This window comes from Solea solea, chromosome 3 (assembly GCF_958295425.1).
Source record: "Solea solea chromosome 3, fSolSol10.1, whole genome shotgun sequence".
Taxonomy (NCBI): Eukaryota; Metazoa; Chordata; class Actinopteri; order Pleuronectiformes; family Soleidae; genus Solea; species Solea solea.
Window position 1 is genome coordinate 21,520,297 of NC_081136.1, and position 20,849 is coordinate 21,541,145.

Consider the following 20,849-nt stretch of genomic DNA (forward strand, 5'->3'; position numbering starts at 1 on the left):
TGGTGCAAATTTGAAAACTGGTAGTAGACAGACCATGATGCGATTATATTCCGCTAGTCCTCATAATTTATCATTCCTTCGCATTGTGCTTGATGGGAGAGCGTCATACATCCAAATTATCCGCACGTTTGTCCCGTATATTCACGACGCGTTCGGAGACCTTTACAGTTGCCTTTCTACATTCTGTTAGAGAGGTCTGATCCTTCTCTTCTGACCTCTGGCATGAGTTGACAACTGCCGTATGTTTTTCTTTTTCATTCGTCATTCTCTGTAATATATATTCTCTGGATATTGTTGTGCATGAAAATCCCAGTAGATTAGCAGTTTCTGAGGTACTCGTACCATCAACCGTACCACGTTCAAAGTCATTCACATCATTTTGGTTTGAGCTTCAGCAGCTCATTTTCACCATGTCTTCATGTCTAAATGCATTGAGTTACTGCCATGTGATTGGCTGAGGGGATATTTGCGTTAGCGAGCAATTAAACCGACGTAACTTATTCTTTCAGTTTGTCTGCCTCTATTTTGCCCTTTCCTTTCTGTCGGCTTCTGTTTCACCAAATGTCCATGAACATCCATGAAACCTCTGGGCTCTCCCTCTTTTCCAAACCATCTCAACTCTCTTACTTTATCTCCAAACTGTTCAACCTGAGCTGTCCCTCAAATATGCTCATTTCTAGTTCTGTCCACCCTGGTCACCACCCTGGCCAGTTCTGACAGCGAATTTTAAATGTAGTTTTAGTTATAGTCTTATGACAGCACAACAGCTGAGCTGATAAGATAGCGTTAGTGAGCACACTTTACCGAACCTTTGAATGGTTTCCTGGATCGCCCCCAAATGTCGCTTCGGGTTTGTTGTGTTTTTCCTGGTTTACAAAGGCTTTTGACTATCGTAACAGTCATCAGTCAGTCATCATCTACCGCTTCATCCTCCACCAGAGGGTCGCGGGGGGTGCTGTGCCAATCTCAGCTACATCGGGCGATAGGCGGGGTACAACCTGGACAGTTCGCCAGTCCTTCGCTGGGCCACACACAGATAGAGACAAACAACCATTCACTCACACTCACGGTCAATTTTAGAGTGTCCAATTGACCTAATCCCCACATTGCATGTTTTTGGACTGTGGGAGGAAGCCGGAGAACCCGGAGAGAACCCACGCATACACGGGGAGAACATGCAGAAAGGCCCTTTTTCCAACCGGGGCTCGAACCCGGGTCTTCTCGCTGCAAGACGAGAGTGCTAACCACTACATCACCGTGTAGCCACTATCGTAACATTGTACGTGAAATTCGACCATAATGTCGTCTCTTCATTCATTGACAAAGGTAGTAGTTTTTGTCAAAATGATGCCCTTTCACATTTGCTGCTATCCTTCTGTCAGACATCCCCCTCCCGACGCTCAATTCAATTCAATTCAATTCAATTCAGTTTTATTTGTATAGCGCCAAATCATAACATACATTATCTCAAGGCACTGTACATAGACAACATCACTCCATCCTGCATCCATTCTGTTGAGTCTTGTTCGTATACTGTAGACTCCAGGCGTTTATAGCTGAGTTCATAGGGATGTTAGAAATGATCATATGTATGGTCATTTTCAAATGTAAACCATATGTATACCCTATGTGAACAAACGAGGTACAGTTTCACACTTTGCACATGAATTCAGTGTGACGGTGAGGCACATGAAGAAAGGATAAATTGTTGAAACAAGAGTGAGCCCAACTTTTGCTCTAATAAAAACACAACCACAGGCATCTCTCTCTCACACTCTCTCTCTCTCTCTCTCTGTGTGTGTGTGTGTGTTGCAGGTCCACAGCCTTTAGCTTCTCCTCTTCCACTCTTTATTTAGTACCTGCTCTGCTCTGTTCCCCTTTACTGTTGAATAATAAATAAGTGACAACCATGATGCGATCGCCGTGTAGGCACTTTAAATGTGAGTGTGTGTTTGTTTCTTGGCCCAGGAGAGGGAAAGTGTGTGTGACTCTCCTGTTGCCTTTGCATCTGTGTGTGTGTGTGTGTGATTTCTGACCCTCTCTCCTCTGTCAGTTCTTGTAGCCCTTCGACTCCCCTCTTTACCCCAACTCCTACCTTAGCACCCCTGCTCTTCACCTCCCAGTTTCCCTATCTCTCCTCAAGGCTTTTGCTGCCATTAGCTCAGTAACTGCGAAGGCATTAAACTTTCATGACTGCTGTCTTTTTCTGGCATGCTCTTCTATCTTCCTTTGTTCCCTCTCCTTCTCACCTCATTCCCGGGTTCCCTCGTTCCTTGCCTTGCCACCTCGCTCTCTCTCTCTTCCTCTCTTATATGGCCTTACATCCCAAATTTTTATTACGTTTCCTCCATCCCTTTCTCCACTCTTCTCCCCTAAGTTCTATCCTTCATCCTCCTTCTCTTCTGTTTACTCTGCAGTTCTTTTACGTTTTTTTTTACACCGTGAAATGCGACAGAATTTCAATTGACTGTAAATTGAAGCAAACCATTCCCCATCTGACACTCACTGCTTTTGTGTCTTCTATTTGCAAACTCGAAGGATTGCGTTTCTTGTCTGTGCGTGTGTGTAAGATGTGACAATGGTCTCATGATAGTCTTCATCATACTTTTCTCTTTCTCGCTCTCTGTCACAGAGTGGTTTTCTGGGTCAGCATCGGTGCGGATAATCCACTGCATGCAAACTGTTGCTGAATCTGCTCTCGCCACCTGTCTTACTCCGGTATCACACCGGATACATGCGCAGTGCACGGCAACAGCTTCTGTTATGTTTTACATAGAGTTTGCCTCTCTTGGGGTCGCCACAGCAGATCATAGGTTTAGGAATCACAGGTTTCCTCATGATACGATCAGCGATACATGGTCCATGATACCAATAATTCAATTCAATTCATTTTATTTGTATAGCGCCGAGTCACATACATAATCTCCAGGCACTGTACATCGAGATAATAATATCGCGATACATGATTCTGTCATAATCAATATATTGCCAGACAATCATATGGTGATACATCACAGCATCTGTCTAACTGAAGAAAAGAAAACGTGCAGGATTTCTCAATTTATTCACAACATAGAGAACAAAGTGCAGAAACATCTCTTAATGTAGCTTTCACTGCCATCATCCTGCTGTAAACTTCCTCTTCTTCAGCCACATTCATTTGAGCAGCACCGCCATGAGGAGACAGAGCCCGGCAAATGAAACTGGCAGCGACTGTTTACTTTAGAGCGCCTTCATTGGTTAACTTATATTACTAAATATACTTTATAGTATTTGCTCTGACTCACATATCAATTCTCGTTGAACGAGAAAGGACAACAAATCACCAAACTGATATTTTGATCCACCCTTAGCAGATCACCTGCTCTGTATGTGTATATATATACGCCGCTACTGTTTCATGCGCCCTGCATTGCTTGATGTACAAAGACTAGGCCTACGCAGAACAGACGTAGTGTTGTGGCCACTGTACACTGACTCTCTCCGCCGTTGACGTGAGAGTCCATGCAGAACAATGAGCGACTGACGTTAAGCAAATGAGAGCAAATTACGTGATGCCTGAGAAACGCAAATTCCAAGATCTAAGGCTTACCAAAGAAAATGACAAGACTGACTTGCCCAAGATCCCAAGGACAAACTTGACCAGATGCAGAGCGTCCAGCAGATCTATAAAGGTGCCCTCCCATCTATAAACTATAACTATAAGAAGCATGCAAGTGTTGATGACCTTAGCAAAGTTTTTGTGACAGAACTTACACAGTGGAGCTTTGAAGCAACATAGCAGACAGAAAAAACCCTCTTTTGTGGGCTGTGGATTCTGTGGAGTACTGGACTGGATTGTACTAGACTGGAGTGTGCATTAATAGATAAGGCAGGGAAATAAAAACAAACTATAAATAACGTTCACTTGCACAGCAGACAGTCATATAGAGGCTTTAATGGAAGCTGAAGTATTGGATGTTGATGAATGGATGGCAGTACTGGATGCTACAGTGTAGTTACTGAAGCAAGAAGAAAAACTCTGTTGGAAAAAGGAGAGGGTGAGGAGGAAGAGGAAAATGATAGACCATTTGAAAATAAAGGAGGAGGCTGGGAATCACTAACTTAATCAGCCTGTGGTGGAGCCGCCCCGAGGGTTGCTGGAAGAGGCTTGTTTGCCGCTGTGTGGGCTGTGAAAGAATATATGGCAGATGCCATTTTTTCAGCTGAATGAAGGGAAGATGGATAGATCTCATACACAGAGGGAGCGGGCACTGGAGGGAGATACAACATGCCCCCCATCAGGGGAAGCTGATGATGCAGACTGCTCCTGTGGAGGCAGCAGAGGCCATTTCACAGAACTTGTGATGAGACTGGCTCTGTCCTGTAGAGGAGGCTGGAAATGTTGGAGCTCTGTTGGACTATTGATGAAAACACAGTAGAGCAGTTTTAATTATTGTTGTTGCAGGTGAAGTGAATGGCTTTGCTCTTCAGGAGAAAAGATGCCATGATTTGGTCGCTGACGTTCAGATGAACAGGATATGATTTGAGGAGTGGTGGAGGTGTGGCCTTGCTCCCTTACTTTATTTGACTAATTAATGGGGTACTTCAGGTTGCTATTATACAAGGCAATGGCACATAAAAAGCAGCTGACTGTGCCGCGTGCTCCCGCTGTGACCAGTAACAGCATAAGACAGACAGTGAAAACATGTTTGCCAGCTGGGAGACAAATAAACACGGGTTTCATCCACTTAGAAAAAGAGACACCTAATAAAATCTATGCCTGCTTAAATCTATAACATCGTAAGAATATATCAATTGCTTTAAACGGTCTTATCCAACAAGAAAGGGAGTTTTGTTTTGCTTTGTGACCCGCTCGCTCTCCTGCACCAAGTGCCATAGAGAGAATCAACGTTTCTAGCTGGAGTGGCTGGTTTACTGCTACCTCGTTTGTTCATTTAGTTAAATAATTGTCTCTGTTGGCTGTCTAATGGTCAAATTAAGTAGGAAACATATTATAACCATATTGTAGACTTAAGCCATTCAGGCATTTCTTTAGCTAACACCTATATTGTCCTGGTGTCCCTGCTGGCAGCCATGTTGTCACTCGGCTTCAGTCGGCTTTTTTGTTGATACCTCATATAACCACACCTAAAAAAAACAGAACTTTAATTTCATACATGCACCCACAGTAAATGAATTGGGACTGATATTCGGTTTTACACTATTCACTTCACATTTTGCACTATTATACATTTACGCTTCCCGTCCATGCACTGTCAGTATTTCTTCTTTAGGTTTCTTATTTTACAAAAAAAACAACAATTTATCTTGCAGTGTACAATGACAATAAAGGCTTTCTATTCAATTCTATTCTTATTTTTATTGTGCATTCACATGGACCACAAAGTCACCTTTCACACAATTGAGGCCCCGTCACTTGCTTGTCATGACCTACAACCTGCAGATACCCAGCACTAGCTATAGTTAGTGGTATACAATAGCATACAATAGCTTAAATCATGTGAGGCATACACTTTTTGTGAACTTACTGGTTAGGGTTCCTTGTCATTGCTGTTCTCGCCCACCTTTAATGTGCTCATACAGCAACAGTCCTTTTTTGCTTCCATTTCTGAAACAATTATTGTCAAAGCTGGTTGGATCTCAAATCAACATGGATTTGTACATTTAAATATTTTAATTTGATGCAAATGTGTCATTATTTGCACATTTTGGTTTGCTTGGTGCAAATGATGAGAAATCAGGATATTATACAATGACACTGTTTTATCTCTGTGCATCAAATTTCATACTGGACTGCAATGATTGATCAATTGCTGAATTCATCGTCAACTATTTTGATTTATTCGAGTTTGAGTTCTCACTGGAAAAGAAAACCCTCAGTTGAAAAAAATCTTAAATCTCATCTTAAAACTGTTCCTATATGTAGATATGCACTCGCATATAAAGTAGTTAAGAAAGCAACACAAATGTAATGTAGTGCACGAGGGTTGTGGTTTAGCACTGGCTGAATGTGGCGTCAACAGGAATCCAGTTTTACATCAGACATGGGACGGATGGCTGGTGGCCACTTCTTAAATCCATCAGGAGCCCACGTCGTCGCTTTTCCGAAAGTCGCTGCTTAATCTTCAGCCACATTATCCCGGAGGCGACGTCGTCACAGTAGATGTGGAAGTGGAGCAGACAGCATGAAAGAGAGGAAGATGATGTGTAGGACAGAGGAAGAGGAGAGGGAGAGAGAGACCACCTACAAGGAGGCTTTATGATGTGCTGATCTGTCTTTGTCACTGGTTATGTGTGTGTCGATCCGTGTGTGTGTGTGTGTGTGTGTGTAGTGCATTATCCTCAGTGAGGACATTGTGAGGTGTGAGGAAAGCGCTGCTGTGCGCAGATAAAATGTGTGTTTTGGATGCGTTTAGCTCTGTAGGTGGTGTTTGTGTACGCTGTCTTATAATTGCCGGTTGTCTTTGTTTAGCGTCTGCTCATGTAAGTGTGTGTGTGTGTGTGTGTGTGTGTGTGTCTGAGATGAGACGTAGCAGGGTGTGGGCGGTGAGTTAAATGAAACAAGTGAGACTTAAGTTTAAGCTGAAGGTGGGAAGACAGAAGTCTTGATGCGTCTCCTTCTCCATCATTCATCTCCACCTCATCTCTCATCTTCCCGTTTTCTCCTCTCTCATGTTTCGCCTGACACACACGCACACACACACACACACACGCACACACACACACACACACACACACACTGTGAAGGAATTAGGACTGATCCGAGCTGAGTCTTTAGCCTGTCTGTCTTTGAACATCAGTGCTCATGCTTTTGAAGCTTCTCTGTGAATTGTTGCATTTCTGTTTATGCTCACATGGATAAAGGCTGACGCTGACGCCGTGCTGGGTTCTGTACATAAAAAAGACATACATAAACTCTGTGTGTGTGTGTGTGTGTGTGTGTGTGTGGGTGTGTGTGTGTGTGTGTGTGTGTGCCCACATGGCCCACTTGTGAGGACATTATAGTCGCTCAGAAGAATGTTGCAATTTCCCTTTTTGCAAATCCTAAGGAAGGTTCCATTTGCCAAAAAAAAAACTATTTGAATGTGACTTTTATTTATTTTTAACAACTCATGTTTATCAAATGATGTCATATGTATCAACATTTTTAAAGTGGAGCAGCTGTTAGTCAAGTGGGCAAAATACACATGATATGGACACAATTATTTGGCCACACATGTTAAGTATTGAATTCAGGCTTTGGACATTTCTATTCATTTCTTTTTTTATACATCTCTCTCGTGTGCTCATGATATGTAAGTAGTATCAATCGGAAACCAACCCATCATTGAGCTTTAAAAGTGCTAGTGCTAATGATCTAGAACACTAATAATCAGGAAGGTCATTCATCAGCATTAAGACATCATACAGCTGTGTGGTATGGAACGGTTCATTTCATTAAAATGGGACTTGTCATTCTCTGAGTTATCCTTATTATTATAGAAAGTTATGGATACTGTTTTCGCACATAATACTGTATGTATGTATGGATGGATGGATGAAGAAAATTGTAATTTCAACTCTAAATCTAGACGTCTTCCATTTAGACCAGAAATCTGAAAATAATATCTGGTTTTTATTATTAACTTTTTCACACGGCCCTAATCCCGGCATGCTTGCACTCATACTGACACACTCTGCTATAAATTTCATCATTTTTGTGTTGGCAGGAATTATTGGCTCCCTGTTTTCTGCAATTACACACACACACAACACATTGACTGGAATTAAGTTGCTTGGCAGGACATTGTGGGTACTAGGTTTTGGTATCTACACACACACACACTCTCTCACACACACTTGGGAATTAACTTTGTTTTGGCAGGCGGGACATTTCTGGCTTTTTTTTTGATTTTGCATGTGCACACACACACACACACACGCACACACACACACACAATAGGGGGCAATCCCTCCGTACACGCCAGAGCTTTCAGCAGGGCAGGGATTTTCCTCTTCAAAGAGCAGACCACCCATCAGCAGAACAATTGTGGCTGAACTGTGGTTCTCTCTCACACACACACACACACACACACACACACACTGCCTCGTAGAGGGAGGATGGATTTGTGTTGACAGTCAGACAAACATACACAGAAACTGACATTCAGGCAAAGCAGAAATCAGAGAGACGGTCAGAGGACTGGAGGGGGGAGCAGGCACTTGACAAAAGAGCAATGACACTGAACCTCAGTGGCTCTGCCAAGCAGAGGACTTTAAAAAGATGAGGGGACTGTGGAGGAAAGACTCATTTCCACTCCTGATGGCAGCCCCCTTCCATCCACAGACAAGCTACAGTTGTATGGTGACCATGCCGTTTCATTGTCCAACTGTCCTTGTCCCTCCTGGATACAAGCACTAGCGGCAAATCAATCTCTTGTGCGACACTTGGTCGCAATATGCCCCTTTTCCAGCTTGTTTGCATCAGGGTTTTTTCCTGTTCACCTGTTACATCACCAACCAAAATAATGTCATCTAGTTGTTAGCATGTTGATCATCATTCCTTATCTTCCTACCATCCATTCAGAATTTGTTCAGGTTTTCACACTGTTGTCTTCTTCCGGTAGCTGAATGCAAACTGGTTACAGACTTGCTAATTAACTTAGATATAGGGCTCAATTTTATCGATTCATTTCAATTCGTTGTTTCGGGCGATTCGTTTTTTTTCGTGAAAATCAGAAAATCGAATTTCCTCATGCCACTGCCGACGCTCTCCTTGGGCTCCCGTGGTTCACAATGGGCTGACTCCTCCCCCTGCTTCTCCCAAGACTCACACAGCCTGGTAACAAGAAGGGAAGCATGACAGCCAGCAAGGAGAAATGTCGCTCTCTGTGAGAGATAAAGCACTATAACCCACAAACACTCGCTAAAAAAAACAATCTCCAGCAGTAGAGTCCCGTATGACAGGAAAGGAACACAGTGGAAAGCTATTGTAGACGCGGTCATGATGCATATTGTTAAATATATATGGTGCCCAAAGATGGTGTTTATCCACATGCTGCAGATGTTTGGCTTCATGTATGTGCTACACATAAGTTGCCTTGCCTTAAGTGTACAAGTGCACACGGGCGAGGACAGACCTTGTGGAGGTGTTTTTTTACTCCACCACAACAGCATTTCTTCGCTCTCAAAAGTGAACATTTTCTCACAGTTTTTTTCATTTTCAAATCTAGTTGGCAAGGTCCCTGAGTTAAGACATCTGGACTAATGTCCGCTCATACACGTTGTGGTGGGAGGAAACCCATGCGGAACATAAAAAGTCCACACAGAAAGAGGGAATCAAACCCAGCACCTTGTTGCTGTGAGGCAACAGTGCTAACCACTAAGCCACCATGCTCATTAAAATACAGTAATGGTAATATGTATTTTAATTGTCTTGTTTTAGTCGGACAATAATTGAATAATTCTAACATCAGGGAACAGCCACCATGTTGTCCTCAGGCTTCCCCTTTGTTTATTCACTCCCTCACTCACTCACTCCCTCACTTACTCACTCCCTCACTCCCTCACTCACTCAGTCCTTTTGTTTTTGAGTTATTTAGTTTGACGTTGCTATCTGCCTCGTGCTGCCGCGCTGATTCACTTCCATGCAAATTAAAAGTATTTGTCGCTTTAAAGCAGCCTTTTGAATTCAAAGACAAAAAGATGGCCGGGTGACAAAAAGCATCCCGCATGTTGTGTGTGCATGTGTGTGTGTGTTTGAGACACACACACACACACATGCACACACACACACAGATGTACACATGGGTCCACCCACATCCTCTTCCTTTCTTCTTTCCTTTCTTGTGCCTTTTGTCACAGAAGCAACAAATTCATTTTTTTATTCGATGGAGAAATTATCTTGTGGCAAATGATTTCTTCTTTGTGGAGACAACAACAGACTGCATTGTTGAGTTCCTTTCATTTTTGAATGGTTATTATTTTCATATTGACAGACAGCAGTCTCAGACAGAGAATTACAATAAACAGATGCACTCACTGTCTGCGTGCTTTAAGTCTTATTCAGCCAGTTGGTATTCACACCTTGTCACTTGAAACTTTATTCAGGGGGGGGAAACTTTCACTAAATTCATCCATGAAATTTAAATCTAAGTCTGCAAAGTGTGTGTATTTGTGTCCAGCTGGTGGATTTTTATGTTTCTCCCTGCAGTATTTTCCATCAGTTTACATTTAGCCGTCAAACATCCTGAGTGAGAAACTGCATTTCGCATAATTTCAGAGAAGAGCCAGGGTTTATTTTTCTGTTTAATATATGAGCATCTTTTCTTTGTAGCCTCTCTGTCTCCCTCAGGCTCACACACTTATGTATTGACACTTGTGAACAGTTTAACCCCCTCTTCTTGACTGTGTTTGACTGTTTCTTTGCATATTACGCATTGCCGATTGCTGCTTCCTAGTTTTCTGTCTCCTTCTTGAATCATTGTTAATTGGTTTTATTTGCAAATGAGAGCAAATCTACAAAAAGCTTTTTACTGTTGATTGTACGTCGCCCAATCTTAGTTCGGATGGACTTGAGGGATGTCTATCAGTATCACCTGAGTATCATAGTGTATCTATTGAATCTGACAGCAAAGATGTGTAAACATGCAGTTGCTGCTATTTAATCCACGTGATTTGGACCGGCATCAGACGATGGACGCAGCCTCACTTCACATACAGTGTGTTCCAGGTCTTCAGGTAGATGTTATGCTCCGTGTGCCGCTAAGGGTTCCTTTCCTGGTGAGATTTGTCATCATTAAAGATACCGAGAACATGTGTCTAAGTTGGAACTTGGCAGTGAAATAAACCAACTAATTATCTCAGGTACACAGCTGATAACGTAGTAAATACAAATACTACATAGGGTAGTTCAGTGTGTAATATTTAGGGTAAGGGTAAGTGGCATACATGGAAAATACAATTGTTTGGTTAAAGTTTAGAATTGCTTTGAAAAAAAAAATGCTTAGAATAAGCATTTTCTATGTATTTCCGGGCAAGGTCCTTGCTTTAAGTCACTTAAATCACCTTTCTTCTTCATTCTGATGCTTGATTTGAACTTCAGGGGTTCATCTTGACCATGTCTGCATGATTAAATGCATTAAGTTGCTGCATTGTAAATGTCTCATTACACATTTCCACACTTACCATGTAGGTAATATTTGTTTCCAGAAGGTTGGTAAGGTAGGTAGGTAACCTACCTGGTTAAGGCAGATTATATCCCATCTTGAAACCTTCTTTTACAGCTAGATATTCAGTGACCACCTCTTCACTTCTCCTTTTCCCTAATTGGCAAAACATATTGAGAGGAGAACAGAGGAGAACTTTGGACATAAAGGCCATTGAAATGTGAACTAGCGTGATTATATGCCATTCACTATTCAGCGAATAGGCTCGCAGTGAAACTAGTAGTGGAGTACTAGGAGTACTTGTCCTGTGAGCTTCAGTTGGGGTTTGGTAAAAGATAATGACTAGATTTTTTGTTTGGACATTCCTTCCATCTCAGTTTATGAGAGGTGTATGAGCAAACACTGCTTGAGATGCCAAAGTCTGATGAAGAGGAATCAACAACATATTTTGATTGTGCAGTGACGAGTGTGACCGTGTGCCTTTGTTGAGGTGCAGCCCCTCATTTAGGAGACTTCTCTGTTGTCTGCTTGACAACTAAACACAAGTCCTTCCGCCAAACAAATGGGAGCAGTGCTGGGGAGAGGAGGAGGAGGAGGAGGAGGAGGAGGAGGAGGCGGCCTGGGCCCAAAATGCAGAGATGGGCACTCTGTGACAGCTGCTTTCATCTTGTTATTATTCCTCCTTCACACTCAAGGATTTTTGGGCTTCCTAAACTACTGCATTTTGGTCCCTCTCTCCTCCAAACCTCCTCTCTTTCGCTCTATCTGTCACCAGGCTGTGATTGGCTGTTGTGACAGAGCCATCGCCAGGCTGTCAGCCTCCTCTAAAGCTCACTTTAATTAGTCCTTTTCACTCACATGACACTCATGCACAGATGCATGCAAACTCACACACATTCTTGTGCAGCGTTATTAGTGAGGACACCCACAGGCATAATGGCTCCCCCTAGCCCCTTACCTTAACCTTAACCATCCCAGCTACATGTCTATTCCTAACTCTTAAAGCCCCTTAAAGTTGCCAGGACCAGCTGAAATTGCCTCACAAGGTCAAAATGTCCCCACATAAAATTTGAACCAACATTTTCCACACATCAGTCCACACTGCTAACATTGGTAAGGAACAATTACTAAATGAATCGTCAACTATTTTGAGTGTTTTAAAGAAAAATAGAAAACAAATGCATATTTTTCAGCTTCTAAAATGTGAATATCTTCTCGTTAGTTTGCTTCATATAACAAAGATATCGTTAAAACGGATTTTTGGTTTGTGGAAACAATAAGACATTTGAATACATCATCATTTCCATGATCGACATGTTTTAACATTTTATGGACCAAACGATGAATCGAGAAAATAATTATATAAAATAATAAAATAATTGACAGTTAAATTGTTGATGAAAATAACCATTAGTTGAAATTTTATCTCATGACATTGCAATGACTTCCATTCATTTGTACACCCTAAACAAAGCCTTATTTCTAACCTTAAACATAACCGAAACCTAACCATAATTAGAATCTTAGCCCTAACATTAAGCAGTTCCTCAGAAAGGAGATTTTGCAAATAATGTAGGACTATAATTATAAGACAAGGATTGAGTTATGGATACAATATGACAGTGATTACAGTATATGGACAGATAGGGATTAAAGACATTTTACATCACATACGTTGTTTTGCACATTATTAAAAGCTTAGTTGGAACTCAAAGAAAGAGCCATGTTTTAGTCGATCACAGTATCATCAGCACAGAATGAGTGTTTTCATTGGACACATTCTGATTCAGTCTGTTGTACATAACAAATAGTTCATGCCTAACCCTAACCTTAATGTAATCACAATACAAAACTTAGCACTACGTCTATCTAGAAATGAGACCTCACAAATCAGGTTCCGCCTCATTAGGACCAGGATTTGGTCTCCATGAGGACTACATGCCCTGACAAGGTCAACATTTATACCAGAAAAAGGGTCCTATAAAGGTAACAGATACAAAAACACAGAGAGAGAGAAAAAACCCTCACAGACATAAATGCTGACACTTAAATCAGCACGCTCAGCTGCATGCCATGTGTTCCTTGTAAAAAAAACAAAAGCCATCTTGACTCTAATCTCCATCACCAACCTTGTCTCACAAGTAAATTGCTCTATTTTTTTTTTTTTTTATAAAGATGTTAATTAGTTTTTGAAGGGAAAAAGAACAAAACATATAGGAAAATGAAAAACAAACACATAACACACAGAACATAGCTCATCTATTTTTAAAACAGCAGCCCACAGTCATGGTAAAATAATACAGCAGAGATCATAAGAAGAGTTAGGAAAAAAAAGAAAGGAGATGTATGATCATTCTGCAGCTCAGTACAGGGTCCAATAACTTAATCTCAATCTCTTAATATGTGTTTTTTTTTTCTTGCGGTCCTTTTGGCAGAAATGAGAAAATCTTGTTGTTATGAATGAGGTTCTTTTTTTAGTCTTCTGCAAAGCATGGGATATGTCGGATTTCAATGTTTCAGGTATTTAAAGGATAATTTAGGGTAGGTGGTGGTGTGTAACAATAGGGAGTAATTCATTAGCAGAGGATCCTGGCCAAGCTTATGATAACAAAATAACAAATAACAGTGTAATTTACGAAGACAAAAAATAAGAAAAAATATTTAAAGAAAATAGAACAAATCCACAAGCAGCATAAAATACAAAATGACTCTTTTGTTATGTCAAATTCATTTAGAATTGTTATGTGAGACCAGCGCTTCAAGATTCAGCTGATTTTGTAATTAGTTCCGAGCTGATGAAGCAGCAAAGTGAAATGTGTATGGACGTAATAAGCCAAGGATTGCCTTATAAATAAAATTTGATCTGCAGACAGATGGAGCAGTCATCCATCCCTGTCTTACAAAAAGCAGTGGTTATTAAAGATTTAAAGATTTCATCCATTGATGTAGATGCTGAAATCCCCCTTGCATGTACAGTACAGTACATCACGAGAATCAAACACAGACGTGAACGTTGCAGTAACAAGTCACTTTTTTTTGGCTTAGAAGAAAGACAAAGCCTGATTTTGAAATTTAAAAAATAAGTTTGTGATGAGCTAACAGGGGCAGCTAACAAGGTGCATTCAAAGACCCTGGAAAATTCCAACACTTCTGCGGGATCTTCAGCGTGTTGAGCCTCATAGTTAATCAAATACCCTAATCGTAACTATAAAAACACACGTCCTGATAACACATCAACAATCTGTAAGTAATCTTCCAACATTTGGTGTCAAACTGTTCTCTAGCATCATCTGTTGTTTGGCCCATTTCTCACTTTGTTATACGTACACATACACGGACGTGTTGTGTAGTGAAGGTTCTGCCCCTGCTGGCTTTGCGAGGTGCCTGATCAATCGGACACCACTGTGCCAGGTTCTGAATAGCCAATTAAATCCGCTGAGACAAAGAAGAGGATTGCTGGAGATGTGGAGGAGAGGGGTGATGAAAGCGTGAGGAGGAAAGATGAAGCAGCATCAGCTGCTGAATAAACGTTTTAATATTCTGCATTCCAAACTTCACAGCGATCACTCCGACTGCTTCCCCTCCTCGTCGCTCCTCCAGATAAAGATTCCCTGATGGATGCGCTCAGCTATGCTTCCACAAACAGAAGACAGCAGTGCAGTGGGTTGTGGCCTTGACTGATGGAGGGAAGCTAAGACAGATGTACAGATTTGCTAGAAATGAGGGGGAACAATGAGAAAGCCAGGCCGTCTGGGATGGGTTTCATGTCTTCCCTAATTTCCCTTTTCTTCCTTGTTCTTCCCCATGCCGCCTGTCAACCCCTCTTTTGTTAATTTCTCCGTTTTCACCACCTCATGTCTCTTTGTCCATGTCCTGATGTCTCTCTCCATTTTCTATGTCCTCCTCTGTCTGTCCGTCATCTTTCAGTCTAGCCTACTTCTCTCTCTTTGTTTTCCACCCTCCCCCTTTTTTTTGCCTCTTTGTTGATCTTCATTCCACCACATTATCTTTCGGGTTTACCTCATCCATCTTTATTTGTCATCAAACATCTGCACTTCACTGTATTTGTCCTCCCAATCCTTACATTACATTTTCCCAAAGTCTCCCAAGTCTTATGTTCCTGCAATGACTCTTTCCCCTCCTTCTCCCCCTGCCTTTTCTTTTACTCCCCTTCCTCCCCCTCTCCTCTCCTGCTACTGAAGGTACCCTGCCCTACGACATCAAGATCGTAATTGCCGGAAATCACGAGTTGACCTTCGACCAAGAGTTCATGGCTGACCTGATCAAGCAGGACTTCTACTACTTTCCCTCGGCATCCAAGCTGAAGCCGGAGAATTATGAGAATGTCCAGTCGCTGCTCACTAACTGCATCTACCTGCAGGATTCTGAGGTCACTGTACGGGGCTTCAAGATCTACGGCTCCCCCTGGTGAGTCACCACTACTACTACTACTGCTGCTGCTGCACCACAATCACAGGCCAATGTGCTCTTATTGATGAAGTACTTAGATAATTCATTACATCAATTCCACAACATATTTTGTTGTGGTCGTCCAAGACTTCACTTTGGTTTGGATAACATCATCACAACAGGGATTGTCTTGCTACTTGGCAGCCATTTTGGTTACACTTTCTCTTACCTAAATGACGCAATGTTGTGTGGGACATTTGGAATAATCAGTCAAATCTGATACTTGAAATAATTGGGGATTTTGTCCCAAAATAAGATATTCTTTTACTAGACTACATGGTTTCACCACATCCAACCTTTTTTATAGCTAAATCCAGCGATGTGATGCCTTTGACTTTGGCTCCAAATGCTACGATATGTGAACAAATCTCTTAAGCTGTGTCTCAGCTGAAGGGCCAACACAGTGAGCTTTCAAATCCAGTGAATCACTTCAGTGCTCCAACTTTGCGTCAGTACAACAACTTTGGGCTGATTGTGGCTTATTAGTTTTATTGTACTATATAATATTGTGCAACATGTAAACTGCAGGAAATGTGTATCATCGCTGTTGTGTTACGCGAGTGGTCAGTTAGACCTCAGTATAGCCGTCTCTGCTGTTGTTGAAGACAGAATTCTATTTATTGAGAACTTGCTCACTGCTGCTGAGAGATGAATGATGTTGCTCTTTGGCTTTTTGCTTAGTGTCTACAGAGAATTTCCGACAGGTGAACACAAACAAGTCCTGAGAGAAATTCCCCCACTCAGGTCAAAATGTATTGGCCATGTCTTTCCACACAGCATCAGTTGGTGTACGTCATTTGATTACCGCATAGCAGACAGGCCATGTAGATGGATGCACTTTGACCCTGGAAGATACAAAATCATGGATAGAAAAGCAATAACCCCCACAGTGTGTTGTACACCACTAGTCATGTGTTATTTTGAGATGAATCAATTTATCATCATAAATTACTGATGTACTGTGTGCCATGATGAAAATGCACACACAATGGGATTTGGTGTGGGGTGTGTGGGGTTTACAAAGCAACACAAACTTTGTTGTCAAGTTAAAGTTGCAAATATGTCTTTAAGATGGTGTGCAACTGAGCCGGCAGCTGTGCTGTCTGAGAACATCCCTCTCCATCTCATGGCAACTAGCCCTTTAATGTAATAAATTCATGACAAATCTGAGCTTTCATGTTGTTTCAATACAGAAACGGCATCTATTAAATAATGAGAGTGCCAAGTGGCGCCTCAGTGCATCAGTAGGTCATTGCCCCAGGCCTTGTAAAACAATAATCCAGCTGTGACTGAGGTGAAATGTTAGTGTTCTGACACAAAGCTTTGCCATTTCAAATTAATAATAAATCTGCTTTTTAATTCAGCTTCTGTGTGTGTGTTTAAGGGTAATTGGTTTGCTGTGATAGCAGGGTCCCCAGAGTTTATTGCCGAGGTCACAGTAGAGAGCTGCCTAAACTGGTTCAAAAGCAGGAGATGGGAATAAAAGAGCAAGAGCAAAAAAAGAAGTGAGGGAAGGGGAAAGTGAGAGAACCTGAGAAGGGAATGAAACAAATGAGAAGTCTAGGGAAGAAAGAAGATGTGGCAATGGATGAGAGAGAGCGGAATGTAGAGAGAGGCAGTGAAGAGGACGGTGATTGAAGAAGACATTATTATTTGTGTGTGTGTGTGTGTGTGAGAGAGAGCCTCGGCTCCACAGGGATTTAAGTTCTCCGTCAATGGTAAAAAAAAAATGAAAGGAGAGAAAACAGCTGCACATGTTTTTGTTGTGGTTTCATTTTGGCCATTCAATCTCATCATCTTCGAGGCATTAAACTGATGCGACTCTCAACCAACGAAGCTAGTCAAAGCCATGGTATTAGCCAATCAGAAGTAAGGCAGGCGGATCAGTTTTACCAAGGGTGGACTTGTGTGACTGCAAGGCTTGTATAGCTATGTTTGTTACGCTTGTATAGGCTTGTATAGCTACACCCATACATCTTGGCTTGTAGCTGGTAGGTCAGTGGTAGAGCATGTTGTTTTTCAACTCAAAGGTTGTGGGTTCAATTCCCTGCTCCACTAGTCTACATGCCTTGTGTCCTTGGCCAAAACACTTAACCCCACGTTGCTCCTGACGGCTGTGCCAGCAGAGTGGTCAAGACTAGAAAAGTGCTGTATAAATGTACCATTTAACTGGCAGTCAATGTGTCATGGAGCAACTCTTGTGTGAACAGAGGTGCTTTATTTTGGTACAGCAGAGCAAACATGTCCCACACAGACCCTCTGAGTTATTATTGCTGCTGTTACTTAGGAGTGGTAAGAGTAGGAGGCCATGGTCGGGACTATAATTTTCTCAGTCTGTTATCTCAAGATCACTATTATCCCATAATAACAAGAAGAATTAGTGCGTAATCACAAGATAAGAAGGCTCATTTTATCGCAACAATGAGATAAATGAATGCATTATCTTGAGATAACAAGGCACATTTTGTGTTAGACCTTGACTAAAGTACAACATTTTAAACTACTGGCAGGTGTCAGAGCCTATATGGTGTTGCTGGTACTCTTCACTGAAAGAAATATCAGTAAAGAAGGAACAACGTTATATTTTTGTTATCTTGTTATCAAGAGAAACAGGCCTTTTTATCTCAAGATAACACGTTAATGTATCTCGTTATCACAAGAAAACTAGCTTTGTTATCTCAAGATAACACATTTATCTTATGATCACAACAAAACGGGTGTTGTTATCTCGAGATAACATACTAGTTTATCTCATTATCTCGAGATAACATGTTAGTTTATCTCATTATCTCGAGATAACATGTTAGTTTATCTCATTATCTCGAGATAACATGTTAGTTTATCTCATTATCTCGAGATAACATGTTAGTTTATCTCATTATCTCGAGATAACATATTAGTTTATCTCATTATCTCGAGATAACATATTAGTTTATCTCATTATCTCGAGATAACATTAATTTATCACGTCATCACAAGAAAATGGACCTTGTTATCTTGATATACATTATTTTATCTCATTATCTTGAGAAAACTGACCTTGTTATCTCGAGATAACACGTTATTTTATCTCATAAACTCGAGAAAACATAATTTTATCTCGTTATCACAAGAAAACGGGCCTTGTTATCTTGAGATAACATATTATTGTATCTCGTTATCGCAAGAAAATGAGTCTTATTATCTCGAGATAACACATATTTTTTTTCCTAATCTCAAGAAAACGTTATTTTATCTCGTTATCACGAGAAAACTGGCCTTGTTATTTCGCCATAATGCACTACTTTATCTAATGCATGTGTGCGTGCAGGCAGCTCTTAACCCTGAGAAAAGCACTTTAAAGTTGTGGGGCCCCTCAAGGTTAAAATGTCCTCACAAAGATATGAATACAAGTGCACACACAAGCCACATTCTCGAGCAGAAGTAATGGGACAGTGTCTGTTCTGGTACCTCTGTTGCCATGGTGATGCCAGGCTGGCGCTCCTTTATGCCACCTAAACACATTTAGATATGTATATGAAATAAAACACAAGTCTATAACTGAAATAACTATGTCTGCTATAAATCTACTGATAAATAGATAATAGCAATACATTATTTTATAAATAATTCAAAGCGTTATTTATAATACAATATTCTATTATATGTATATGTGTGTAGTAGTTTTTTTCTGTTTTGCATATACACCCTTCTCAGATCAGTATTAACATTTTCAAAACCACATTAGAAAGTCCCTTGTTTACCACACCCCAGTTGTTTTTTTAAAAATGGCAAATCCTGTGGCTTATTCATGAAGCCGATTATTTACAATTACTTATGTCATGTTGCTCAAATATATTATACTGTTTCTCTATGGAATAGTCTTACCACCCAAATCAGTAAGGCATTTATTCACTATATAAGTCAACACATGGAAAATGGTTGTCATAATTTCCCTCATGTGAAGTACAATTTGTCTGCATTAGGCACATTTTCTATTAAACTTCCTTTTGTATAAATATGTCTTGAACTGATTATTTCCTCTGTGATGAAATAGAACCAGTCAGTTAAAGATTTATATATCTTATTTCTGACCGAGGGTTTAGACCACAATCTCAATGGTTTTAATAATGGTAAATCATATACATACATTTCTCTTCTTTGCATCAGATTATAAAGTAGTTCATATTTCGATGGTGTATCATTTTATTTTCTGTATCTGTGTATTTAAATCTCACATATGGACACATGTATGGACAATTTAAAATAAATAGATCACATATCACTGGGTTCACGACCCGGCTTGGAATAAGGATCTGTCTGCATGGAGCTGCATGTTCTCCCCATGTGTGTGTGGGTGGGTTTTCTCTGGGTTCTCTGGGTTCTTTTCTCAGACATTTTGTTTTCTTCAGTTCGACAGATATTGTGATGTATTGCTATATGATTGTCTTGCAATATATTGATTATCTCAGAATTGTTGTATTTGGATAGTATTGGTATTGTGGACCAAGTTTTGCGTATCGTATAATGAGGTAACCTGTGATCATATTATTGTTAATATTGACATCACCTCCAGAGTTTGAAATGATGTGGTCAGCACACGTAACACAGTCCACTCAGTCATGAAGCTCATTCATAAAGATCATGTCTTTTTTTATACTATTTAATCAACATGGAATAATTAAAGCAGACACCAGCCATATTTGTGTGCTCTTCAGCTGTAATCTGTCCGTCTGTCTGTCTGTCTGACTGTCTGACTGGATCTCTCTTTCTTTTCTGTCTGTCACCTCTCATTCTGCATTCTGTTGTCTGCCAATACAGTCGCAACTTCCCCTCTCCTTTAATTTCTCCATCCCTCCATCCATCTGGCTTCACGCCCCGCTTATTTCCTGTCTTGCCTCTCTGCAGAGGTATTGCAAAACCATGTGCTTCTCCAGTCCAACACACACACACACACACACACACACACACACACAAAGGTTTATGCAGCTAGTCCTCTTAGCACACTGCATTGACTCCCAGTCATTTGGACAACTTAAACAAAGCATTACCCGTAACCCTAACTATAACCAGGTAATGTCTATACCTTAACCTAACCACAATTCAAATCTTAGCCCTAACCTTTACCAATCCCTCATAAATGAGGTTCTGCCTCATTAGGACCAGGTTTTGGTCTCCATGAAGACTGACAAGGACAGTGTTTATGCCATCCAAGGTCCTAAAGAGGTAGTAAATTCAAATACAGAAACA

General features: G+C 40.9%; 1 protein-coding gene across 3 annotated transcripts in view; it reads left to right on the plus strand.

Moving 5' to 3' along the window:
- mpped1 (metallophosphoesterase domain containing 1) overlaps positions 1-20,849 on the plus strand; it is a 98,647-nt gene that overhangs the window by 19,795 nt on the left and 58,003 nt on the right. For all 3 annotated transcript variants that reach the window (XM_058626095.1, XM_058626096.1, XM_058626097.1), the window contains one exon: positions 15,353-15,578. In XM_058626095.1, the coding sequence (XP_058482078.1) occupies positions 15,353-15,578 (226 nt within the window). The remainder of the gene's footprint in view (positions 1-15,352; positions 15,579-20,849) is intronic.